Raw genomic sequence first — 26,791 nt, 5'->3', positions numbered from 1 at the left:
AGATTTCGATTTGTTTTGAGCCTATGATCTTGCAATGTCGTTATAAGGGGTTTTTGTGAAGGTAAACACAAAACGTACTGATCCAAATTGACGACAAAATCGGACAAGGGGATGTTCTTGTTCGAAACGTTTTCGGGTTTCTTCGGGTTCTCCAATTTCACCATCTCCTTCTTCTTCTTCTTCTTCTTCTCTCTTGGTTGGTCTTTTTTTTTTCTTCGTTTGTAACAGTCTTTAATGATTAGAAAATAGTGTATAGGTCTGAGTGTATTTATAGAAGGAAAGCGATATTTACAATCTTATCAATAAAATACTACTATATCTTTTCCCCCATTAAAAAAAAAAAAAAAAGAAAGGCAAGAGTGGTAATGCAAAAAAAATTATACCTTTGGCCAAAAAAATACACTTATAAAATCTTTACTTTTAAAGGGCAATAATAGTATTAGCTATTTTGGCAACAACAAAAAAGAAATAGTGTAAAACTTTTCTGAAAAGAATTACTCCACAATAAACAAAATAGCCAATAAGTGGGGTTATTGGTTTGGAATTTTAATAGAATTTTAAAGACTTTAAATGTAAGTAGAATCTGTTGTTATTAGATCAAGATTTTATTACACTATGTTAAAGTTTAGTGATTAGTTTGTGATTTATAAAAAGTCATTTAAAATCTTAACAAATTTGGGTTATTGGATTCAAACTTTTATAAAGTCAATAAAAGTTTTGTGTTATTCAATTAGAACAAAAAATCTAGGATTGTTAATGAATTCAATTATTATGTTATTAGTTCATGATTTTAACACTTTCTTTACAAAATTAAGTCATGGAAACTATCACAAAAATACAAAGATTGTTTGAATTAATTGACAAGATTTTAGAAAACTAATTAACAAAACTATAAAATATTCGCTATCAATCCTTAAAAATCTTTTAATTATATATTTTTGATGATTTTGTTGAAGTCTTCTAAATTCTTTATAAATTAGAATCTAATAACACCCCCTACATAGCTATAATTGACATGCAATATATATATATATATATATATATATATATATATATAAAAAAAAAACANAAAAACAAAATTTAAACAAATCTAACAAAGACTACAAAAGGGTAAGGAATTACCACATAATTAACATAATTACCATGAGTTAAAAATATACTATCCTTTTTATTATAAGATGTCTTTTTCTTCAATGCACAAATTTTTTAGATATTGTTTTTGGTATGAGAAATTCTTTTAGTATCCCTTCAGATATTAATTATGTAACTTTAATTTGAATTATTATTTTTTTAGTGACAAAAAAACAAAAAATTCATGTATCTAATTTAGATGATATCCGCTAACATTATCGATATTTGAGATTCTATTCATTTCTATCTGCCGAATAGATCTTGCCTTTATCGTCTTCGTAAATCCCTAAATGACTTAAAATACATGTTTTAATAAATTTTCAAACTATATGAGAGTAAATTTTACACCCACGTATTAATTATGTGTACTTCATTTTGATCTTTTATCTGTAACTAATTAAGATGATGTCCGCCGAAATTCTAGATATTTGACATCCTAGATTCTATTTGAGATGTCTATAACCTATTCCGAAATATCGGAAAACAAAAATCTTTCATTTGTCTTCTTCGTAAATCTCTAAATGACTATGAATACATGTTTTAAATCTCTAAATGACTATAAATACACATTTTATTTACTACATTGTTAAAATGGTTTGACTAACAGTTTTGCCCAAATGCTATTTTCATAGATAAATTTTTGAGAAATTCTTTTAAATACCACTAAAAAAGTTTTTCTCCAAAAATACCACATCTTAGTTTTTTTTTCCAAAAATACCACAAAAGTTTTTTTTCCAAAATTACCACAAACACAAAAAAATGATTTTAAGGATGTAGAATTCTTTTTTTTTAGGTTTGGGTTGACATATTTAGTTTTAGGGTATAATTTTTAGAGGTAGGATTTAGTATTTAGAATTTAGGAATTAATTTTTAGTATTAGAACTTTAATTTAATTATGTGGTATTTTTGGAAAAAAATACATTTTAGTGGTATTTTTGGAATAAAAACATATTTTAGTGGTATTTATGACAATACCTGGATATATTTAAAGAATAAAAATACTTATTATTTGGAATATTTCTTTTTATTGATTTATTTAATCTATTTTGATGGATATTAGTAAAAACAATTTAAAGTAAATTACGAGAAACTGCTATTACTTTTCATCAAGATCTTTAAAATGGCACTTCAGAAAATATTTTTTCAAATTTTTGTATTTTTCTAACTAAAAATAAAAGAAAACATCCTTAGCGTATAAAAATGCTTATAGTATTTGCTAATCATATTGTGGTCTTGAATGAAAGTAGTTTTGGTCTAGTTTATGGCTTTTAAAATCTAAAACTTATAATATTCCAATCATATAGTACTAGTTTTCTAAAGGTGTTGATGTCCTTTTATTTGAAAAACCTAAAACATACTCCATACACATCTTAGAATTATACAATTAACAAATCTAACTCATTTTAGTCTATATCTTTTTTGCAGTTGTGAAAAAAATGATTATTATTATTTTCCAATATTGTTACTTTCCCCCGAAATTTCATTTTCAAAATCAGCTTCATTAATTGCGTGAGTGGGCGAGAGTAAATCTTGTAGGATTCTTTTTTTGGATTCGTTGGCCTATTCTTTCCTATGCATTGAATGAAAACAACAATGAAGAAAAATCCGAGAGTAGTTAATGCCTTCAGAGTTCAAACCACATTTTACATTGTTTTGGCTTCTTGCAAACCAACTTTGAGTTTGGTGCATGACTGGTTTGATGCAGTCCTCTCAAAGCATAATGAACTTTATAATTTCCATATCATCAGTCATCAAAAACAGTAACACACTACCAATTAACAACGTAGTGGATTTTTCTTTTAATTTTAATAGAAATGGTATTGAGACCACCAAGTTGGAAAGCGTACGTAGGGAGAGACTGAGGGTAATGATGAAGTCACAAGCCATTCAAATTTAAATATTTAATTCTCCATTTCCCATAGGACTTCATCATCACATATCATTTACTTAGATGGACCTATTTTGATCACTATCTCATTCATTCATCCGTCGACATTAGATATTTTGAAAGATAGTAAATACAGTATCATCAAAATATTTAGTTTCGTTCCAAGACACAAAAGCGGGTGGACGTGATATATCGGCTTCCCGAATGACAAACTAAATCAAATCTTTTAGGTCAAATTTTATTTTGGGCAAACGACGATTCAAGTGATTTGATACATGATCAATATTCATTCTAGTACATGGGACCAAGTATAGATATATTAGCACAAAGAGTCCCGCACAATGATGATGACTATGCATCCAATGATAATTTTTATATATACCACTTTGATTTTAAATCTCCACAAACAAATCAGAATTGTCGTGGTTGAGTTTTGATTTTCATAAAACAATGCGTATCCATAAAAACAACACAATGTCTTGATATATATATAAAACTTAACCACCAATAACAAAAAAAATTGAAAAGTTACTACTAAAGTCATGTACGTACACAATATAGAATTTGATACTTTTGATCATCATATAAGAAACTATGTTCTAGCTAATTGTTACAATACATTTGTAGAAATTGCGTCTCAAAGTGATGCACCATATATCTTTATTACTCTATAAAAAAAACTATCTAATAGGCTCTGTCAATCAACGGTTGACAAAAAAAAGAGAGGCTATATATGTCAATGTTTTTTTTTTTTTCTTTTTCTAAATTTCATGAGTTTATTACTTGGAAAAGATTTTTTGGGATGGCATTTGTGGGATATGGGACTTTCGAAATCCCTTTGTTGATTTGGCACATTTTTATATCTAAGATCATAAATTTAAACATGATGTTTGGGTTTATTAGATTCCAGTTTTTTAGGGTATAGTTCATGTTATAAAGTATATGTTTTATGAAAAAAAAACTCGAAATATTTCATATTTAAAAATGAAAAATAGCAACTGCAGTTTCGTCTAATAATTCACTGAAAATTATTTAGACAAATGGCAAAAAAAATGTTTGCACAATAAAAAAAACAAAACTGAAAATTATTTAGACAAATGGCAAAAACAAAAGTTTTGGCTCAATAAATGGCATTTTGTGTAAGAACGCCAAATGGCATTTTGTGTAAGAATCCCAAATTTCATTTCATTATGGGGATTAACTGTTGACACATAGTCATGATGAAACATTTTATGAATCGCATAAGACTTTGTCCATGCTTTATTGACGAGATTACTATCTTAATGATAACACCATTATTACACGAATTATACATATTTGAAAAAGTGTGCATATTACACTAAAATTTCGTCTGTTTTCACAAAAGTCTTGCGAGTTTAACTGTTGAAGGTATGTCTTTTCGAAGGGTCGTGATATCACGTGGAAAGGTTCGATATGATAATTTTGTCTTACCTATAATTGAAGGAAGGGGAAAAAAGTTGGCTACTAGTGGTATTTAATTAGGTTGACTTTAAAATTCTCGATTCTATGATAATTCGCAGTTTCGTCTTTCTTTTAATTAAGTCATCCTTTAATAATTTCTTAAAAAATATTCGAATTTTGTCATAAATATATTCTTCGAGAGTGTTTGCCAAATGGCGAGCCTACGTAGTTGAAACGATCGGAGTAAAAGGACAAATAACATGATGAGTCGGTTTGCATGCTTCACGCTCCCACTTCGCTCGCCGTTGTTATTGTTGCTTGTCGTCGTTTTATTTTATTTTTATCAACGTTCATATTGTGTCAATATTAATTAACAAAAGAAACCCAAATCATATACTATTCGCACTCTATTTCATTCGGATTGGTTCTTCCGACCCATCGATTAAATGTTTTACAGTCTATATTAGTTCGTGCCCTAAACAACCACCTATATGTCATTATCAAAGATGAACAAGACAGTCGTAACAAGGAAAACTAAACCTTATTAAAAAAATTATTTGCGCGGACTATCATATGTTGTTTTAAGTAAGAACTGTTTCCACCATTGGTTTAGTTTACACTCTGTGTGCATTTTGTTAAAAATATGGGATTACGTTAAACTAATTTACCACTTGCGTAAAATCAGTGTTTCTCCCAAAAAAGGGCCAGGGCCGTATATTTGACTAGTCTCTCGTGTTTTCTCCTACAATTATTGGGCCTAGGCCCATGTTCTTGATTATAAATGATACTATGTGGATATCTTATCTGTGATTAACACTTTGTTTTGGGTTTCAGTTAGTTTTGTTACTGCTTATTCATACTATTTTCAAGTTAATATCTAAATTTAACGTAGAATATATAATCCAAACCATAAATTTATATATACATGAGATTGCTTTAAATAGCATCTGAGTGCGAATACTACTTTATATATACAAATTAAAAAAAAAAAGATGTTGCCTTACGAAAGTGGTTAAAACAACTGGAATGAGAATTGCACCAACTGTTAGTCTGTTACAATCAAAGTAGTAGTATAAGAAAATTAAAAATTAAGAAACACTTTTGGAAGGAATATAAAAATGTTATAGAACTATTTTGTGAAATATGTTGTAATAAAAGAAGGCACGTGGGGCGATTAATGAAGACCATTAAATCGGCATTTTAATTTATGGTCCCATCATGTAAATACATCACCACCTCTAAATTATTATTTTTGCTTAATTCTTCTTCACATATAGTAGTATAGTACTATTTTAATTCAATAAATGGACAGTTGTGATGAATGTTCAAATCTAATCGTCAGAAATTTACAGCCATCCTCAATTAATTATGAGGTCTCTGCTACAACCAATTATGATATTTTCCATAGAACTATATATTTTGGTCCACAAATGACGAAATCTGACAGTTTTAATTCTGCATTTAAACTCTATATTGAAAGTGAAACTTCATAACCATATTTTTATGTATATATATATATATGATATAACATATCAACACTTGATTCTCAATGTAGTGATCACACTGGTATTTGGTAACACTAATCAATCAATTTAAACATTACAAAATCGGTAATTCCAAAATCACAATTTCAAAAACAATAAAGAAAAGTATAACACTACCAAACTTTATACTTATCATTTTTAACAAACCAAAAAAACAAACAAGAATTTGTTCGCTAGAGCTCGTGGTGGTGATACTGTTATGGTTTAAAAAAAAAAAAAAAAAAAAACTCATCTACGTGATATTTGCAAAACACCTAGCGGCAATGTAAAAATTCCTAATCTCCCTTAAGCCCCAAAATTCATTTGCACACTAATGTAAGAATAATAATAATCAATAAACCCTTTTTTTCTTGATTCTTCATGGACATCTAGGGTTTTTACCTGGACCTCCATAATAAAAATAGTTACCCCACACACGATTCGTCCCACCTCTAATATCATAACAATTGGGATGATCTGCGAGCATCTTTAGATTCGAAGCGGGGATAAGAGTATTGTCCCAGTCAACGATTTGTAGATTCCGGAAATAAGATGCTTTACCAAAACCTTCACCGGCGAAATGGCCACTGCCCATTTGTGTTGAAGTGTGTGAACCACCGGGTCGGTTGTTCACAATCTCGCCACCGAATTGGACCATGCTCCCATGTTGCTTTAGATGCGTGAATAAAAACGCTGGCCAATATCCGACTAACGCACCCGACCCGAATTGTAGCCACCAGTGACCGTGCTTGGGATCCTATACGTGGATTATACAAGCATACAATATTATTGATGTTATTCTTATGACTTAAAACACTATTCAAATTATTTAAGACATTGTGGAGACACATCTTCTAAGTTCTAAAGTAAGAGCTGAGTTGACCCAACATAACATTGATGTGAACCATGTGGAATTCTTCTAACTGCTTATTAATATTGGTAACATGGTATAGAAGTGTAGATGAATGAAGGGATCGAAGATAAAAATATATGAGAAAACTTAATAATTATTTGGTAAATATTGTTAGTATATTTTTTTCTTTCTAATTGATAATATGCGTAAATATGTATACGTAAAGATGAAGAAAAATTACCTTCCAAATTAACAAGCTTATATCGAATTGTCTGCCTCTATACGAAGATCTAGGAGAAATCGCAGCTCCGATCGCGATTCGACGGTTGGTTTGAACGAAACCGGAACACAACAAATTGTAGCAACCCGTTCCTCGGTATGCATCGGACTGAAAATCACTATCAGTAATGCCATTGTTAACAAAATGTTAATTCAATAAAAATTAATTCCTTTAACCTACATATATAAATTAAAGTAAGGATATAAATTAACTATAAAAGTTGGAGGAAACATTTACCGTCCAATAAGTGAAGAATCTTGGGTAAGTGTCGCCGTACAACTCCGGGCTAATTTGCCAACCGGCTTCAATGGTATTAAGATCGTGTGTGAACGAACCAGCGATAACCCAAATCTGAGAAAGACTAAACTCGTATTGGCTAGTCACACGTGGTGACCACACGTTTATACTCGCTTTTGCTCCGTAGTATTGTCTCCCGGATACATATCCCACCGCATGCTACAAAATATTTCAATTTTTTTTTTAATCAATCAAATAAATTCTCAAACGCTAAATTTGGAGTATCAACACAGAAAAAAAGAAAAGTAACAGAGAATAATCTTTTTGTTTCACGACGTGAAATTGTGGACAGAGAATAATCTTGGTTATGTCACGCTTCACTCCTTTGCATACAACTAGTAAGTGTTATCTTATGGTCGTGCAGAGAATTACGAAAAAGCTGATTTTTGGTATCATTCTAAATCTTTTTCTTTACAAAAAAGTAAGAAACCTCTTGACTTTTTTTTTTGATTAATTAGTATTGAAATGGTGTACTTACTTCGTGTCCGTTGCTAGTGGAATCTCTCCTCACACGCCTTATTTTCCGACCAAATCTCCGAACAGAACTTGCTCTTAACATGTCTTGTTCCGTTGTTCTTCTTATCGGAATCGTACCTTCCGGACAAGACTCCCCGGATAAACTCCACAGCTGTGATGAATCTTCATACGATTCATCTTCTATGCTATACCCTTTTGGGATCTCAGGCGGATCCTAACGCAAAAAAGGAAATTTTGAAGTCTTTGATAAGAAAACTTGCGGAAGAAGAAAAAGAAATGAAGAAGGAAGAGGGAGAGTAAAAATTTACCATTGGTCTCTGTCCTTGTAAGAGAGGATGATCAAAAGCTGGTTGCTGATGAGTCGAAACACAATCTATTGTATCACCATCTGAGCTCTGCAAACATAAGACATAGAGAGAAGAAACAGAGTTAAGAACAGAGGAAAAAAAAATTGCATGTCGGTTGTTCAACAAAAACAGAGCAAAAAACAGAGTGAGAGAAATTGCCTGAATGGTTTTAACGGCGGGCTTGTTGATCTTTTGGAGCTCTTCTCTAATCAATTTGAGCTTCTGAAGCTCTTCTTGCGGCCGGAGAGTTTGATTGGTGGTTGTGGAATTGGATAAAGAAGCGGCGGAGGAGGAGAAGGAAGAAGAGACGAGACAGAGTAAAAGAATCAATCTGAGAGCGTTAGAGGAGAAGAACATCGTATCAGACTTGAACGAAGCTTGGTGTGAAGACGAATGATGGAAACATCTGCTGTCTTGTTGTTTTCTTCTTGAGTGATCAAAAAGACAACATTTAATACGGTTTTGAATTGTTGTTCGTCTTCTTGATGTTACTGACACATCTCCCAACAAACCCATTAAACACATAATCACTTTCTCTAAGGAAAACTCAGAAGATCAAGGAAAACAATAAAGAATGAATCAACCCATCAAAAATTTATTAGGGTTGTGTGTTACGAAAGTTTTGGGCATGTGGGTGATATAAATACAGGGTTAAGTGATGATGAATTCAAATTAAGGGTTTTGCAGATTTCTAGAAAAGTTTAAGAAGTAGTAAATGATAGAAGAAGAGAGAGAGAGAGAGAGGAATATAAGAGAAGGGTAATTTATAGGGATATTTGGATTTGGTGGTGATCATTCTTTGGTTTAAAGAAAGGGGGTCAGAGCTAGTCAGATGAAATTGAGTACCTTTGAATTTGAGTTTCTTCAAAGCTCTTTGCTTTCTGGTGCTACAGCTAACTCTCTCTTTCCAAGCCCTTTTTTGTTTTGTTTTGTTCTTTCACAGTTAATGTAGAGTACTGTACAAGTTAGATTTTAAGTTCCATGATACATCCAAGAAATTACGACAGAGCTAACAATATTTATGTATTCCACAATGTTGCTTGTAGAACAGTGAAATGTTTTATTATGGAATCTCTTGCAATTGCTAACAAACAAATATGGTGAGTTTTCTTTTAATTTTGTAAGTCTTGAGTTTACGGTACGCAATCTCTTTAATTAGAGATCCAAAATATGCTTATATATAATCACCAAGCTGGAAAAATAATATACAACAAACTAGTAGTAGTATATAATGTAATATTATTGTTGTTAGGTTGAAGAGAGCCGGTGATATATATATCTATAACTATATATGAATTTGAGGAAATCAAAGCAAGTTTATTGAGGGGAAAAAAACATTACAATAGCATAGTACGAGTTGTGAAATATAATTATCGAGGCTCGAGAGTGTCAATCTTTTTAAAGTATAATCATATTGTCTCTCAAAACGGAGGAGTGATTTAACCAAGCATGCATTATGCTTACTTGTATCTATATATAAATCTTGACATTATTTGTTTCTTCGTATATAATAACTATACTATTATGACATTTTTACAACCTTGCAACTACAATATACGAACCATATAAGATACTAATAATTATAAGTGGGTCATTTATAAGAAAAGAGAGGGTCAATAGGTATTGAAGTTGCGGAATTAAGTGGGTGCGGTCCTCGTAGGGACACATACACATTGATGATCGTTTGTTAGTCTATTTCTTAACGAGTTATCGCATTCATCTAGCTTTTCCCCTTCCATTTTTTTTTAATTCATTTCTTTCAAAAATCACTATGGCACTATAGAAAATTTTGTCCCTTGTGAGATTTTTAGTCTTATACCATGCTGTTTTGGATTTTGATTAATTATACACAATACAGTAGCAGAGTTGACCACATAGACTTATGATTGAGTGGCAAAAAGAATTATAACTTGAGTACTTTGGTACAGCATGATCTTAATAATACCACTAATTAACCTCATTTATTTTGGCAGATGTGGTTAGGACCAACTCGCTTAAAGTTTTTAACCAAAAGTAGTAAAGTTATAAAGTTTTCCACATCTTTTAAAAATAAACAAATCCTATGGCTCTAAACTCATCCTATTTTGGATGATGCGGTTAATTCCAACTTGCTTAAAGTTTTTAACCCAAAGAAGTAAAGGATATAAAGTTTTCCGCATATTTATCCTACTATAACCCTGATCAAACACATGCTTTTTGGCAGATGCAAATTACATGTATATATATATAGATCCCAAAGGGTTTAATGGTTGGGGCCATACGCATGCGTGCATGTATACAATAATTCGTATGTAAAGACACATACAGACGTACTTGCAGCATAGAAAGTATGAAGAATCTGATCCATATATACCAGATCATGTGGCCTATAACGATTCTATCTTGGTTATACATGAATGCATGCACACACGGCATGATCGGTCGAACTGAGAAATGGTTATTAGTCAATATTAAAAAGTAAAGAAATTAAGTAAAATATTGAAGGGAATGTATAAGTAAAGGTCTTCTATAAAGTGGGAGAATTTGATTCTTGTAAACGAAAAGAATGGCATCAAGAGGGCATTAGTTTTGGTGGCTCATAGGAGCAGTATTTTATATTATATGTGAATCTCTGAATCATGACTCATGAGGGAGGATTATTACGACCACTAATTGAAGACAATGAATCACTACATATTTGCATTAGTAGACCACTAATAATAATTCGAGACTACAAAATTATCTGTTCACATTAGCTTTTATGCTTACCAGTTTTTGACGTAATGTTTGGCACAACCTATGTAAATGAATACGTAGGTTTAAGCACAAACTGTTTAGAAATTCCATTTACTGTAAAGATCAGTCATGTGTGCTAAAACGTGGAAGAATTCAGATTCTTAACCGAATCAAATTGGGTTACTAACTTATCACAAAAAAAAGAGTTTGTGATACATATTTGATATTTTGAAACTCAAACTTAGATTAATTAGGAACAAAAGGAGTAGTAATTAACTGTGGATATTCTAATTCAAATAACCAATGCATATTCAAAAATTCCCTGATCAAAATAAAGTGTTTTATAACATGATATTGTCGTTCTCATACTCCAGAAAACTAGGCATAATTCAATAAGGCCAATTTCCTCATCATAAATTCCACTACAACATTTACATTTCTATTTCTGTGTGAAGGAATACAAATAATGAAAAAAATTGTATATGTCATTTAATCTGTTCTATAATAGCCTACTTTCTTTTTAACCAAAAGAAGACAGGGAGAGAATGTGAAAAAAGTGATGAAAAAGAGGAATATTGAAGCAAAAGTAGGATACAACAATTTGATGTACGAGCAATGATGCTGTCTAAAGCCGTCCCATGCTCAGCTTTTCTCTTCCACGAGGTTATATTTCCTTCCTTTTTTTTTCTCAGTTAGCTAGGATCTCATTATATAGTAATAGTACCGTCGAATATTTATATTTTATACTGTACGATTCGACATTAGACTCTATGAGTATGAGATATGGAACATTTATATAGTATATACTACTACGATTCGGCATTAGACTATGATTACTCATCATGTTGTGAACAAGGTGTTTCACAAAGCGGCGTGATTATTACATATTTCTTCGGACCATACACAATTACACATAATTACCGATACAATACATCATCATGATGCACATGATTATTAATGCGGCATTAATAATGCCTGCATATGTGTGACTGTCGTTCATCTTTATGGCATAAAGGCCTGAGATTTGATATATTGGGTTTTTTATATGGGGCTGAGATTTTCCATAATGGGCTTTCTACGGTGAGAAGAAACAGAACGTTTGTATATTATCGTAATAAGCAACCAATATTAAATTAAACCCCTCTTAATCACACAATGTTCATAACATTCCGAAACCGTACACAAGAGTTAAAAAGAGGAAATCTACCCAACCATTTTTTTTTTTTTTTAAATTAAAATATTCACATTTGGATTTATCATTATTGTTTGACGAGAGTAGAGAGAGCCAAGCAATTATCAGCCATTTCGTGCAACGTGCTTGTGGATTTTGCAAAGACATTCGAAGCCTTACCACCACCCATTGCGTCATTGCACGTATCAAAGTCCGTCAAGGAGGCACTAAGATTGATGTTAAGACTAAACCCATCATTCTGTTTGATGTTCTTTAACGCCTTTTGTAGATTGTCGAGCGCACTGTCGTAGTTTGAGTAGCAAGTCTTGAGTCCTCCGCCGCTTTTCCGGCCACTCTTGGCAGCTTCTTTGGCCTTGATCGTTCTTTTCATCAGCTCTCTTATGGACACTTCCGTCGCTGCGTTAACGTTCTTTTGTCCTTTCACCACTGATCTGCACAACACCTTGAAATCTGACACGGAGCATGGATCGCCCCCGCCTCGCCTAACCCGCCGAGCCATTGCTACGCCGCTTTGGCTCGCCGTCAGGAGGAGGAGGACCACCGCGGTGGCAAGGTGGAGATATTTAGTCATTTGAAAATAATTTTGTGAAGAATTGTGTGGTGTTTGAACACCGATTGTTGATTATTTGTACGAAGAGAGGAGGTTGGTTATTTATATATAAATGCAATATGCTAAAAGAAAAGAAAATGGGTAATTTTAGTAAGTATTTTTGAGGAAAAGAGTTGAAATAATTTGTCACCAATGAATTAGAGAGACGAATCAGATTTAGTTCCTTGGTTAATTAGTTCTATTGATGGATTGTTTCTCTATTTATTTATTTTTTTAAATTTTTTGTTCTGAGGAAATGCAAATTATAAAGGGCAATTGTCATAAATACCACTAAAATTAGTTTTTATTCCAAAAATACCACAATTTAGTTTTTTTCCAAAAATACTATTAATATGTAATTTTTTCCAAAAATACCACATAATTGAATTAAAGTTCTAATACTAAAAAATAATCCCTAAATTCTAAATACTAAACCCTACCCCTAAAAACTATACCCTAAAACTAAATGTGTCAACCCAAACCTAAAAAAAAAAATTACATCTTTGAAAATCAATTTTTGTGTTTGTGGTAATTTTGGAAGAAAAAAAATTTTGTGGTATTTTTGGAAAAAAAAAATAAAATGTGGTATTTTTGGAAAAAAAAAATTTTAGTGATATTTAAAGGAATTTTTCAATTATAAATTCCAATTTTTTTTTTTTTTTGTCTGGTCTATGACTTCTGAGTATGCTTCGAAATGGCCTTGACATGGCTGATGAATCAACTTACAAAATGGCCTTATTATTCATTCCTAATTCATAGTGATTTGGGCCTTTTTTGCGTTGACAATAAGTCTCTGGTTAAGGCCATTTAAGAAATATAATGCAGACTGATCTTGTGCAGCAATTCTCAATTCAGGGTTTTTTTGTGGGGGTTCTATACTTTATTTGTCCCTTGAACAGAAAGTAAGGTTAAGCAATCTTAATTCGTTACGTAGTTTTAGTTATATCTTATGACTTTGAAACTGAGTCTCGTTTTGGAAAAACTTAACGAGTGTAGAAAATTGATGCTAGCATATTATTATTTATTGTTGTAATTTGAGTATTTGACATATTACTCTCATGATGAAAAAGGATTAACTATTGTTTCATCACAGTTGCATTTATGTCAACAAGTTATTGTGGTAGTTATGGATATGGCGACGGCGCGATTAGTGGCCAGTGTTCACACACACATATTAAGTCAATGCCGGATCTTTTTATATTAGTTGCCAACAAATTTCTATATTTTGAAACTTACTGCCGTGTGGAACAAGGTCGTGATTATTCGTTTCGTTTGCCCGAAGAAAAAGAATTTTGGAATATAGCTAAATTGTAGACTCAAAGTGCATCATTATTCATTTCAATACATAGTTTGGCTTGTATTCAAAAGATAACCATTTTAATCTTCTGAGAATGACATTACTTTGAAATAGATCTCAATCAATGTAAGAATTATGTTTTTGCAATAAGACAAGGATACAATGATACATTAATACGATAAGCATGGTTTTGGATATTTGGAGTTGACGCTGACTTTGATATCACTAGTTGGTCGTTTTGCTTCTAGACGTCGACCATTGCGGACCCCCACCACCAGTTACTAATTCGCCGACAATTATCCTGCTACCAATAATTTCACAAACCGTGTGTACTTGCATTTTTCTTAGATTTATATTGCGTTGGATTTGTCACGACTTGCGATTAGGTTTTGTAATTTGATTGATTGATAACTATGAAATTTCAGAGATATTATATTCTGTCAATTTTCTGATATAAACAAAAACTTCTTTAGACAAAAATTATTTTGCTTTTCATATGTTCATGTATACACACAACTTTCACTGACTATAATTTCATAACAATTATTTTTCCAAGCTCTATTAGAAGTTAGAAATTCAACGAACATATAAAAAACTGTCTAGTACACATCCAAGAAACGATGATTGAGGGTTTGCTAGATATGATGAAGCTGTCATTATCAGAAAATATAAGGAATTCAGAATGTGCGGCAAATTTGGTTGAATCAAGGGTTGAAAAAGATGGTTGATGGATAGAGGTGGAGAAAGAATAAAAAGAAGAGAATGATTGAAGTTGCTTTGATTTAGAGACGACTTCACAATACGGCAGACGAGAGAGCTTACGCCACTATCTATTACGTTGCTTTTGTTTACTCCTCCAATACTACACAAAAACGTTTTGAAAGAGGAAAAAATTAGAAATCTGTAAACAAATCCAAAACAAGTAAAATGAGGTTTTCTACTCATAATGGGACTATAGTTAAGATAGCAAAATAAGACATGAAATGAAATAGCTCATTTGAACTTATATATATACTAGAAAGTTACCCATGTGATGTGTGGGTTATAAAACAGATATTTTGTATGTAAAATAAAATTTTTCATTAAATTATATATAAAATGTACATGATATTATTTATATATGCCTTGAAAAGAATTTAAATATATACATTTATAAGTTTATAATTATGAAGTCTGTTAAAAGAAGAATAATTTCACAAATTGCATAAAAATAAATTTTGGTTTTAAATTTAGAAAATCATTTCTAAAATTCTAAAAATACCAAAATAGCATCATGCTTTTAATCTTATACTTTAAATACTAAACCATATCTCTTTAAAATTATATCCTAAAAGTAAAATATAAAATTCAAACAAGAAAAATATAGATAACCATTGGAATTGGTGTAAGCTTTTTCGGCATAATGACAGATGGAGTAAGGGTTACAGGAAAATCGACATGAGGTATGATTGGTAACTCAAACAATACCAATACGATATAAAAGTAGTTTTGTTTTTATACAGGTTAATCTACTTGTTAATTTATACCAATTTTAACGATTGACATATGTCTATGATGAAAGAATTGAGGTTACAATATGTATATATATATATATATATATATATATAAACTAAATATTTTACAATAGGTCTCTGTAATGTTTTCCGTGTAACACGAAAGGATGTTGTAAAGTTTGGGAAGTGCTTTCAAAGAGACAGAAAGAAGTACATGATCTTTTGACCATGTATATATGCATTACACGGTAAAATTAGGCTCAATTTTTTTATCAATATGCAAAGTAAAATATTTTTTGTAATGGGGATAAGAAATATTAATAACAAAAAACAAAGCAAATTTACAAAACATAATATTATGAGTGAATGTTCAAAGCCAAAGAGATGTGTTTTAGGAGTCAAGCATTAGGCTCATCTTCATCACTTAAGACTTTCAACTATAGTTTGAAAGTTAAAAAAATCACATTACAAAACAATGCCAAAAATTTAAATCATGACTATCATAAAACATAATTCTTTGAAAGAGGCTAATAAATATTGACAAGACTCTCATACCAAAAAAAAAAACATTGACATGGCTTTGTAAACGATTTCTTCAAATAGTCATAGAGAAATTAATATGTTAATCATCATACTGCAAGACATAATGTTTTTTATAAAAACTTCATAAGAAAAAAAAGATATACCATGGGAAATGATGGGAAAAGAAAGACATATAGTGTAGTGATCGTTTTTTTCATTATTAGTCATGTGAGCATTGAATCTTATATAATACACTAAACATTGTTTGAAGTTTGTAAGGAATTCTATTGACACATTATTCTGAATAATCACATTCATGGCAATAAATACAGTTATAAAGCATATTTATTGTAATTAATTTGGTCATATGCATAACATGAACAGTTTGAACAAAATAAAACGTCCATCCATAATGTCATAAAGGTAATTGATTGAGAGAAGTATATGTAATCTAAAGAAACTGAACAAATAAAATGTCCCAAATTAAAAAAATGTGTATAGACAATTTAGTTTTAGATTAGCAATAATGTGTATTTTTCTTTCATTAAAATTGAAAAAATGATACATGTTAAAAAAAAATAGAATGGTGCCAAATGACAATTTCTCACAACTCTACTTTATTATAGTTTAATATATAGTAAATATTGACATGTGAAACCGATTAAAATAATTAAGTAATAAAGTTATGCTTGTGATAAAAAATAAGTGAAAAAATTACAAATCATAATAACAAAATAGAATAAATATATTATTGTAAAATATATTACTTATTCTTTAACAAAAGTAAACTACAGACATTTTTGCTATGAAATAATACTAAATTAAAAACCAGAAATAATTAAAGATTTGGTAGACGAAGAGTAAAGAAATTTAAATGAAAATTATTGAGAAATTTACAAATCGTATAAATTTAAATTAGAATAAATATATTCTTGTAAAATAGATTTTTTTTTTGTTTTGTTATACCAGAATAAACTATAAAGATTATTGCTATGAAATAATATTAAATAATACAAACCAAAATAATTAAAGATTTTATAGAGGAAGATAAAAGAAATGAATACTTTTCTTAAGTAAATAAATTTAAAGGATCAACTTCAAATTAATGTAAAGTACATGTGTCGCAAAAATAGAATGTCAAATGTCGCATCCATAGGCAAAGTTAAAAAAAACCTTGTCATATTATACAAGATATATTTTAAGTAAAATTTCTGGTTTTATAAACTTAGTTCCTATTTCGAATACAAAGTTTATAATATACTAGATAAGGCCCGCGTAATAACGCGGGTAAATTGTTTTAAAAATTATTGAGAATAATTAAGTAGTAGTAGACATGTTTTTAGATTTTATTTTGTAACATTCTAATATTGAATATGAATTTCTCATATTTCATTTTAATACTCTCAGTTCTATTATATAAGAGTTTGAAGGCTTTTTGCATTATTTTATAATATTTTCTCAAATTTTTATGTATAATTTTCTTTTATTTTTTTTAATTAATTTAATTCGGTTTAAATTAGGTTATATTTGTTTAATTATTTTATTTAGTTGGTTCAGTAAATAGTGAACCGATCAAAACCGATGTTTGTGGGTATTTAGGTGGAAACTATGTTTCAAAGGAGATATAGATCTTGAACTATGGAGTCTGAGACATATAAATCAGAAATATTTTCTCGGAGATATATAACATGTGGTAATAGATTGAGCTCTATCTGGCTTGATATGATATTCTCTTGGAGAAATATATTGTTTTCCGTATATTTTTTATTGATTGAATTTTTATAAATGACATAATATTTGTTGTTTATTATTTTTTTCAACAATATTTATTGTTTATTAATCTTTGTGTTTTTATCCAAAAACTCTTATAGGACATGGAGTACCATTTAAATATCTATAACATCGTGATAAACCATATTTTAAGTTTAATTATACATTTCATCTTAACGCATAGCACTAAATATTTTATATCAAGCACAATTAATAAATCATATCAAGTCTATATCTTAGTAAGAATTGAAAATACAAATAAAAATTAACAAAATATAATTCGCAATAAAACTGAATCAACATATTTAAGATATATTTGTTATGTTGTTATCTCATAAGTACTAATTTTAACTCATTTCATAATCAATTTTAAATAAGTGAAAGTTATAAAATAAAAACATATATAAAGATATATAGACATTAGCATCAAATTAGTGAAGATTCATTCCTATAAATTATAATATATTTCGTATTATCTTATGTTTTAACATATGCATTACAAAAATACATGTGTTCAAATTATAAAATCAAACATAAAAAATATGAATAATATTCTTGAATCAATTTTTTAAAAATGATACATATTAATATTTGAAATTTTTTTAATCTAAAATAAATTTCATCGTTAGACATTCAGTTTAGTAATCACATTTAACTATATATTTCATCGTAAAACCATAATTCACTTCTTCATGTATTAGAGTTAAATTTTTAATTAAAAAACTAATATGAACATCATATGAGATAATATGTATATTGGTTAGTATTTTAAATTTAACAATAAAAAATCAGTAAAAAAATCGGTTAACATCCACAAAAAATTTGGAAATCCAAATTCTAACGTCCACACATTGTCTCTTTGATGTTCATGATTTTCTACCGTATTCAAGGTTTTGATTTGATATGGGATACCACTTAGTATATATCTTTATATAATAAGACATATGCTTAATTTCCTTGTAGTGATAGGTAAATTATTCCTCTTTGTTTTTGATAAATGGTAAATATTTTTAAAACTTTTTTTGTTTCTAGAAAATATGGCCAATATCACATAGAATAGTAAAAATCAATCTTACAACAAATATTTTGTTTCTAGAAAATGTGGCCAATATCACTTAGAATAGTAAAAATCAATCTTACAACAAATATTCGGTCTCACATAGAATAGTTAAAATTAAATAATTGACATATTCGGTACGTTGATAGTATTCTGTCTAATATTCACGTATGTTTATTTAATTTTGTTAATTTTTGACACATGTCAACATCTGAATGATACAATTGACATGTGTCATGATCTTGTTAATTAGTAATTTTGTCATCAAGGTTTATATAATAAGATGGTTCCAAGTTGACGACGAACTCTCTGATAAACAAATCCAATACAATAACAATAGGAGAATAGAGAATATTAATAAAATAACTTTATATTGCAAGTTAAAAATTATAAAAGGTCACCAAAAACACAATAACTTGTAGATTTGATTTTATTAAAGAGGAAAAAGGAGAGTTGCTTATGAATTTCTACTTATGATAAAGTCCATTAGCCCAAATTTTTAACGAGACATTATCTTGAATTTCTTACAGATTCTCTCGGCAGAACCGAACTGGAATCAGAACTAACATCAGTACTCAAATGTTAAAATCTGAGTTATTTCTAAATTGGTAAAAACTACCCCAATTTTTACAAACTACTAAGCTATAAGTTTTGATCCAATTGGACTACTCACATAAGCTTACAGTTTCCCTATCCATATCTCCTAAATTCTTCTTCTCCCTGTTTTTTTTTTTTTTTGGTAAAAAACTCTTCTCCCTGGTTTTTAAGATGGTAACGCGATAAGCTAATTACAAGGCCTACTTCAACCAACTAGCCAACTATATTATAACAGAACCTTGGTTCTTTTTTGTTCCGCACAAGCAGTGGGTGACAAAAACAGAACATACACACAAGAAGAAAAAAAAAGTGACACAAGCGATGACGTCATGGTCCCATGCATTAAAAACAGAACATAACTCCCACGCGGCGTCGTTTTCGCTTTTCACTGCCCCCAAATACGATCATCATCTTTCGGGCGTTGAAATCATAAAGAGACAAAAGTCTCACTTTGACTTCTCCTACAATTGGCAAAAAATATGTGAGCTTTCTTCTTCTTTTCTTTTGACCCAACAACTGAAATCGAAGATTTTTTCAATTTCAACTTCTCTTGATCGTGCCTTCTTTCTCTATCACCAAGAAATCTATTCAAAGAGAAAAGAAAAAAGAAAAAAAAAAAAAACAGAGCAAAAGATCCACAAAGAACCTTACACAAATGCTATCTTGTTCAATTTCAAGAACCTTAAAACACTAAAACCCAGGATGTCAATTCACACTCTTCGTCTTCTTCCTCTTCTTCTTCTCCTTGTGGGTTTGTTTATAAACCCTTCTGTATCAGACTCAAGAGGAGAAACAGTGTCTCAGATATGCAGCAACAGAACATCGCCGCCGCAACAGAGAAGTCTCTTCGTCAGCACTTTCCTCGCCGCCATGGACTCCGTCTCTCCACTTGTTGAAGCTAAAGGTTACGGCCAAGTGGTCAACAGGAACGTCACCGCGAACCAAACCGTCTACGCTTACGGAGAGTGTATGAAGGATCTTAGTAAGAAAGACTGTGACTTGTGTTTCGCTCAGATCAAAGCTAAAGTCCCTCGTTGCTTACCTTTCCAAAAAGGTACTCGTGGTGGTCAAGTTTTCTCAGATGGTTGCTACATCAGGTTTGATTCTCTCTCATACTCGTTTCAACCGCATAAAAATCTAAACTTTATTTTGTTTGATTGATTCTAGTGTATTTGGTTATCCTTGTGTTTAGGTATGATGATTACAATTTCTTTAACGAGACGGTAAGCTTGCGAGACGAGTCAAAATGTGCTCCAAAGGAGATAACCGGAGTTAACCGGACGGTGTTTCGGGATAACGCTGCGGTGCTGGTGAGGAACATGAGAGTGGAGGCGGTGAGAAACGGTGGATTCTATGCTGGTTTTGTGGATAGAGATAACGTGACGGTTCATGGTCTTGCTCAGTGTTGGGAGACTGTTAATCGTAGTGGTTGTGCTCAGTGTTTGAGTAAAGCTTCAGTAGGGATTGGTTCTTGTTTGGTTAATGAAGAAGGTCGATTTCTTAGCGTTGGTTGTTATATGAGGTTTTCTACTCAGAAGTTTTATAACAATTCTGGGAATTCTACATCAGATGGTAATGGTGGTGGTAAGTACAATGACCCTGTGAAATGTGATCATAACTTTAGTATATGTTGTTGTAACAAAATTGTGGCATTGATTCAGCAATTGGTTGATCAGGTCATAACCGTTTGGGTGTGATTTTGGCGGTTACATCATCGGTGGTAGCTTTTGTTCTTTTGGTCTCTGCAGTTGGTTTCTTGTTTAAAAAGAGACACGCCAAGAAGCAAAGAGGTTTGTGACTCTTTGAATGTTTCAAATTTTGAGTCCTATTAGATTTGAGTGATCTTAAAAAAGACATTGTTTTTTTGGTTTGTGTCATGTAATGTAGAGAAGAAGCAACTAGGGTCATTATTCATGCTTGCGAACAAATCTAATCTCTGTTTCTCTTATGAGAATCTCGAGAAGGCCACAGATTATTTTAGTGACAAAAATAAGCTAGGACAAGGAGGATCTGGCTCTGTCTATAAGGTAAGTTGTGTTCTTATCATCCAGTTTCTAGAGTTTCTTCTTTGAATGTTACCTTTACTTCGATTGGTTAATTCTTTACCCTTTGTTATTGTGGAATAGGGTGTGCTTACTAATGGTAAGACTGTTGCAGTAAAGAGACTGTTCTTCAACACAAAGCAATGGGTTGATCATTTCTTTAATGAAGTTAATCTAATAAGCCAAGTTGATCACAAGAACCTTGTTAAGCTCTTGGGATGTAGCATAACTGGACCTGAGAGCCTTCTGGTCTATGAATACATTGCGAATCAAAGCCTCCACGATTATCTCTTTGGTTTGTTTTGGTCATCCTTAACCTTTGTTTTATAGTCACCTTGTCTTCATGGATCTTTATTGATTGGTCTTTACTGATATTTTGGTTTAGTAAGAAAAGATGTTCAACCGTTGAGTTGGGGGAAGAGATTCAAGATTTTACTTGGCACAGCTGAAGGAATGGCGTATCTTCACGAAGAGTCGAATCTTAGAATCATACATAGAGACATTAAGCTGAGTAATATCCTTTTGGAAGATGATTTTACTCCAAGAATTGCTGATTTTGGATTGGCTAGATTGTTCCCAGAGGACAAGACTCATATTAGCACTGCCATCGCCGGGACACTGTAACGTCTCAAACCTGATTTTGTTAACTCTTACATTTTCTACCAACTTTTTTTTTTGTGTTTCTGAAGTTTTACACTTGTGGAAACAGAGGCTACATGGCGCCAGAATATGTGGTAAGAGGAAAACTAACTGAGAAAGCAGACGTTTACAGTTTCGGAGTTCTTATGATTGAAGTTATAACCGGAAAACGTAACAATGCCTTCGTACAAGAAGCTGGTTCGATCCTACAAACGGTAGATGACTCTCTAATAGTAATTAATTAACATTTTCTTGATGATTGGTTTTTAACTTAAAACCCTTTTCTTGAATCTTGAAAATATACTTTTAGGTATGGAGTCTGTACAGAACAAGGAACCTGGAAGAGGCAGTGGATCCAATCTTGGAGGATAACTTCAACAAGATAGAAGCGTCACGTCTACTTCAAATCGGGCTTCTCTGCGTTCAAGCAGCGTTTGATCAGCGGCCAGCGATGTCTGCGGTTGTGAAAATGATGAAAGGCAATTTAGAGATTCACACGCCGACGCAACCGCCGTTTCTGAATCCAGGGAATGTAGTAGAGATGAGAAAGTTTATGATGACTCCCACGACAAACCAGTCTAATTCTTCAGGATCAAGGAGTGACTACATAACCGAGAGTTCAAGTTTCTTCGAACCTAGATGAGAATCTTTTAGTGTGGGTTCTGAATCATCTTGTGTATATGTACAAAAAATTGAGATGACAATTAAATCGTGTGTAACTAACTGAGTGTTACGTATGTGCCACGTCAATGTTATAGAAGCTAGGTGTTAGAGGAGGAGGTCACATGGTGGGGAGTGGGGACAGGTTCTGGTTTAGTCTCGGTTTCGATTGTAGTGATTCGGTTTATGCTTCAGTAGCTTTGTTTATGATACACGGTTATGCAATTGTTTCCTGAGTTTATGATAGTGTTTTTGTAACATTAAACGAATCAACAACTTTTCTACGTTTTCAACTTTTCTAAGTTACAAAAAAATTTCAGGTCAACTAGTAGACCATAAGCTTGTACTAGCCAACTAGATTAACATTTTTAGAATTGATTGTTCAACAACTACTTCTTTGTAATTATCTTGGAAAACTTTGACCATGCCACCATGTAAATGGTACCAGGTCCAGGCCTATTTTGTTTTCTTTTTCTTTTTGACGTCAACCAACTAGCCCTACAAAATCAACTAACAACCTGTTTCTAAAATTTAAAGTAGTCCAACTTTAGTTTATCCATTTGCCATATCTTAATCTTATTTTGTTGAATGTCATGTCGTCGTCGTCGTCGTCGTAACACTACGGGCATGTGACGTTTCCTTCTCTTGAAAATATTCAGAATATTTTGGTTAAATGGATTATCCAAGTAAACCGAACCGGCTCCACTCCAGATGAGCTCAATTATTTATTGGTCCACCGGTTTTTAGGTTTATAAAAGCCGACAAATATTTGAATGAAGACAACGACCTCAACAAGATCGAACTGGTCCGGTCGTCCAAGTGTGAATGCAAGACTTAAACTCCCTCCCTCATTTATGTTCTTCCACTCGCTCTAGAAGAAGAAAAAAAAAACCCAAAATATCATATTAAATTTTTACTTTTTTGACTAATCAGTACAACTACACATAGAGATAGATAGATACAGCAAATTGGGTTGACTACTGTATAACAAACCAAAACCAAGTTCATCAAAGTCAAGCTTTTGAAAATTTCCTCTTCAGTTTCATCATTCCCAATTCTCAAATCTCTCTCTGCTTCTTCTTTCTCAATTCCATACCCTGAAACAGAACATAAGGCCAGGCCCTTTGATCTCTTTCAATCAAAAAAATAAAAAGAAGATGAAGAAAGAACAAACTCATCATCCTCTGTACCTTCAATGTCTCTTTATCTTTCTTCTTTCATTACTCCGTCCAATCACAGGAGACGCAAGGGCACGAGCCGTTAAAGTCACTTGCTCACCTCAACTCGAGCACAACGAAACCGCTTACGTCCCCAATTTCGTAACCACCATGGAAAAAATCAGCACACAAGTGCAAACCGCTGGTTTCGGAGTTGCCCTTACCGGTACAGGACCTGACGCTAACTACGGTCTCGCTCAGTGCTACGGAGATCTTCCTTTAAACGACTGTGTCCTCTGTTACGCGGAAGCACGTACGATGCTTCCTCAGTGTTATCCTCAGAACGGTGGTCGGATCTTTCTTGACGGATGTTTCATGAGAGCTGAGAACTATAGTTTTTATAATGAATACAGAGGACCTGAAGATACCGTTGTGTGTGGAAACAAGACGAGAAAGAGTCAAACTTTCGGTGATGCGGTGAGACAAGGGTTGAGTTATGCGGTTGCTGAGGCTTCTGGGACTGGAGGGTACGCTCGTGCGTCTGCGAAGGCGGGTGAATCTGAATCTGAGTCGGCGTTTGTGTTGGCCAATTGCTGGAGAACGTTGAGTCCTGGTTCTTGTAAACAGTGTTTGGAGAACGCGTCTGCGTCTGTGGTTAAAGGTTGTTTGCCATGGTCAGAGGGACGTGCGCTTCACACTGGATGTTTCCTTAGGTACTCTGATCAAGATTTCTTGAACAAGATACCAAGAAACGGAAGATCAAAAGGTAACACAATAAAGGTTTTGTGTTATTCTATAGAGTCCCATAAGCGTTTGATCATATATAGCTAACCATTTTTGTCGATTGATTGATTTTTGCAGGCTCTGTAGTAGTGATTGTGGTGTCAGTGCTTAGCTCTGTGGTTGTCTTCATGATTGGAGTAGCAATAGGTGTTTATATCTGCAAACGTCGGATCATACAGAAGAAGAGAAGAGGTTAGCTTAGTTTCTTATTTGTGTTTGAATTGGTTTAAAGAAGGATTGAGAGTATTTGAACCAAGCTTTTTTGGTGCTTATCAGGATCAAATGATGTTGAAAAAATGGCGAAAACTCTGAAAGACAGTAACTTGAACTTCAAATACTCAACATTAGAGAAGGCCACAGGTTCATTTGACGAGGCAAACAAGCTTGGACAAGGCGGATTTGGAACTGTCTATAAGGTATGAATAGGTCATGGCTTTCTCTTTTTATCTCTGTGGAACTATCTATCTTCTTGTAAAAGCAAATTAGTGATCTAGTGGAACTATCTATCTTGTTGTATAAGGTATGAATAGGTTATGGCTTTCTCTTTTTATCTCTGTGGAACTATTTATCTTCTTGTAAAAGCAAATTAGTGATCTAGTGGCATCTCTCTTGTTTAGGGGGTTCTTCCAGACGGAAGAGATATCGCTGTGAAGCGGTTGTTCTTCAACAACAGACATAGAGCAGCAGATTTCTACAATGAAGTCAACATGATCAGCACTGTGGAACACAAGAATCTTGTTAGGCTGCTTGGTTGCAGCTGTTCAGGACCAGAGAGTCTCCTTGTCTATGAATACCTTCAGAACAAGAGCCTTGATCGGTTCATCTTCGGTAACTACTTATAATACTATCTGATGAGTTTCATTTGTCTTACCCTGAATGCAAAATCACATTTTATTATTACTTTTACAGACGTGAACAGAGGTAAAACGTTAGACTGGCAGAAAAGATATGCCATTATTGTTGGAACAGCCGAGGGATTGGTGTATCTGCATGAGCAGTCAAGTGTGAAGATTATTCACAGAGATATAAAAGCAAGTAATATTCTGCTAGATTCAAAGCTTCATGCTAAAATCGCTGACTTTGGTCTGGCGAGATCGTTCCAGGATGATAAGAGCCATATCAGCACTGCCATTGCAGGGACATTGTAAGTATATTTAGAAAAAGATGTGTTACTTCAGAAACATAAATGTTTGAACTAATCCAATACTTGTGAATCTGCAGAGGTTATATGGCTCCGGAGTACTTGGCACACGGTCAGCTAACAGAGATGGTAGATGTCTACAGCTTTGGAGTTCTTGTACTAGAGATTGCAACTGGAAAGCAGAACACCAAAAGCAAAATGTCAGATTACTCAGACAGTTTGATAACAGAAGTAAGTTTAGACAGATTTTGTGTTGTGGGGAGTTTGAAATTGTCAGTCAGATTGCACTTCTCATATATACTAATTGTGGTGTTATGTCTTATTTTGGAAGGCATGGAAGCATTTTCAGTCAGGGGAGTTGGAGGAAATATATGATCCAAACCTGAATTGGAAGAATCAGATCGACAGTCACATCATCAAAAAGGACATAGCAAAGGTTGTTCAAATAGGGCTCTTGTGTACTCAAGAGATCCCGTCGCTAAGACCATCAATGTCAAAGTTGTTGCATATGCTAAAGAACAAAGAGGAGATCCTGCCGTTGCCTAGTAATCCTCCGTTTATGGATGAAAGAGTAATGGAACTTCGAGATGGTTCTGATGGAGACTCAGCTGGTTGTGCATCTCTTGCCACTGTCTCACAAAGTTCCTTTTATGGTAGATGAGCTTGAAGAAGTGTATAAGAAGAACAGAATACAAAATTGTTGAGCATTTGTGTATAAATCTGTGAGAGAAAGTAGTTATATATAGTATAGAATATATAGATGTGAAATAGAGTATTTGCAATGGTGATATGGTAAGTCATCTTATGTATTAGTACAAATGACAAGAAAAAGATGTACTCAACGACATCTGCAGATCATTATACTCAATAGTGAAGCATTTGTTCAATTCCAACTAATCTCGTTGTCACTCACCATCAC

General features: G+C 32.4%; 5 protein-coding genes across 6 annotated transcripts in view; 2 read left to right on the top strand and 3 right to left on the bottom strand.

Annotated features, from left to right (window-relative positions):
- Nucleotides 1-5,797, bottom strand: part of LOC104750895 (L-tryptophan--pyruvate aminotransferase 1-like) — a 13,378-nt gene extending 7,581 nt beyond the window's left edge. Inside the window, exon 1 of the mRNA XM_010472750.2 lies at nucleotides 5,792-5,797. Coding sequence (XP_010471052.2) covers nucleotides 5,792-5,797 — 6 coding nt within the window. The remainder of the gene's footprint in view (nucleotides 1-5,791) is intronic.
- On the bottom strand, nucleotides 5,992-9,137 carry LOC104750894. Of its 2 annotated transcripts, XM_010472749.2 has the most exons (6): nucleotides 8,378-9,133; nucleotides 8,180-8,266; nucleotides 7,873-8,085; nucleotides 7,335-7,553; nucleotides 7,059-7,205; nucleotides 5,992-6,721 (listed from the first exon to the last, which is right to left on the bottom strand). In XM_010472749.2, exons 1-6 carry the CDS (start codon nucleotides 8,741-8,743, stop codon nucleotides 6,344-6,346), a joined length of 1,410 nt encoding a protein of 469 aa, XP_010471051.1. In that variant the 5' UTR covers nucleotides 8,744-9,133; the 3' UTR covers nucleotides 5,992-6,343. The 2 variants fall into 2 exon arrangements, with proteins under 2 accessions (XP_010471051.1, XP_019093116.1); XM_019237571.1 differs by lacking the exon at nucleotides 5,992-6,721 and having other exon boundaries at nucleotides 7,123-7,215; nucleotides 8,378-9,137.
- Nucleotides 12,061-12,736, bottom strand: LOC104750893. Its single transcript, XM_010472748.2, has one exon. The coding sequence runs from the start codon at nucleotides 12,694-12,696 to the stop codon at nucleotides 12,193-12,195; it is 504 nt and encodes a 167-aa protein (XP_010471050.1). The 5' UTR covers nucleotides 12,697-12,736; the 3' UTR covers nucleotides 12,061-12,192.
- LOC104750892 (cysteine-rich receptor-like protein kinase 3) lies at nucleotides 19,844-23,030 on the top strand. Its single transcript, XM_010472747.2, has 8 exons — nucleotides 19,844-20,547; nucleotides 20,643-21,034; nucleotides 21,127-21,240; nucleotides 21,338-21,477; nucleotides 21,577-21,787; nucleotides 21,878-22,112; nucleotides 22,202-22,346; nucleotides 22,442-23,030. The coding sequence occupies exons 1-8, from the start codon at nucleotides 20,153-20,155 to the stop codon at nucleotides 22,772-22,774; spliced, it is 1,965 nt and encodes a 654-aa protein (XP_010471049.1). The 5' UTR covers nucleotides 19,844-20,152; the 3' UTR covers nucleotides 22,775-23,030.
- Nucleotides 23,754-26,769, top strand: LOC104750891 (cysteine-rich receptor-like protein kinase 2). The gene is made up of 7 exons (XM_010472745.2): nucleotides 23,754-24,714; nucleotides 24,810-24,923; nucleotides 25,008-25,147; nucleotides 25,349-25,559; nucleotides 25,641-25,875; nucleotides 25,953-26,103; nucleotides 26,204-26,769. Exons 1-7 carry the CDS (start codon nucleotides 23,949-23,951, stop codon nucleotides 26,531-26,533), a joined length of 1,947 nt encoding a protein of 648 aa, XP_010471047.1. The 5' UTR covers nucleotides 23,754-23,948; the 3' UTR covers nucleotides 26,534-26,769.

The sequence above is a fragment of the Camelina sativa genome, chromosome 16 (assembly GCF_000633955.1).
Source record: "Camelina sativa cultivar DH55 chromosome 16, Cs, whole genome shotgun sequence".
Classification (NCBI taxonomy): domain Eukaryota; kingdom Viridiplantae; phylum Streptophyta; class Magnoliopsida; order Brassicales; family Brassicaceae; genus Camelina; species Camelina sativa.
The sequence above is the reverse complement of the archived record's forward strand: the minus strand, read 5'-3'. Positions and strand labels throughout refer to the sequence as shown.

What these genes read in the sequence shown, in the direction of transcription:
- LOC104750893 (XM_010472748.2), bottom strand. Translation starts at nt 12,696, where the DNA reads ATGACTAAATATCTCCACCTTGCCACCGCGGTGGTCCTCCTCCTCCTG.
- LOC104750891 (XM_010472745.2), top strand. Translation starts at nt 23,949, where the DNA reads ATGAAGAAAGAACAAACTCATCATCCTCTGTACCTTCAATGTCTCTTT. An exon ending in CATACAGAAGAAGAGAAGAG is followed by an intron (nt 24,924 to 25,007) that starts GTTAGCTTAGTT and finishes GGTGCTTATCAG; the next exon opens with GATCAAATGATGTTGAAAAA. An exon ending in ACTGCCATTGCAGGGACATT is followed by an intron (nt 25,876 to 25,952) that starts GTAAGTATATTT and finishes GTGAATCTGCAG; the next exon opens with AGGTTATATGGCTCCGGAGT.
- LOC104750894 (XM_010472749.2), bottom strand. Translation starts at nt 8,743, where the DNA reads ATGTGTTTAATGGGTTTGTTGGGAGATGTGTCAGTAACATCAAGAAGA. An exon ending in CCGCCGTTAAAACCATTCAG is followed by an intron (nt 8,267 to 8,377) that starts GCAATTTCTCTC and finishes TTATGTTTGCAG; the next exon opens with AGCTCAGATGGTGATACAAT. An exon ending in GATTCTTCACTTATTGGACG is followed by an intron (nt 7,206 to 7,334) that starts GTAAATGTTTCC and finishes AGTGATTTTCAG; the next exon opens with TCCGATGCATACCGAGGAAC.
- LOC104750892 (XM_010472747.2), top strand. Translation starts at nt 20,153, where the DNA reads ATGTCAATTCACACTCTTCGTCTTCTTCCTCTTCTTCTTCTCCTTGTG. An exon ending in ATCAGATGGTAATGGTGGTG is followed by an intron (nt 21,035 to 21,126) that starts GTAAGTACAATG and finishes TTGGTTGATCAG; the next exon opens with GTCATAACCGTTTGGGTGTG. An exon ending in CCTCCACGATTATCTCTTTG is followed by an intron (nt 21,788 to 21,877) that starts GTTTGTTTTGGT and finishes ATTTTGGTTTAG; the next exon opens with TAAGAAAAGATGTTCAACCG.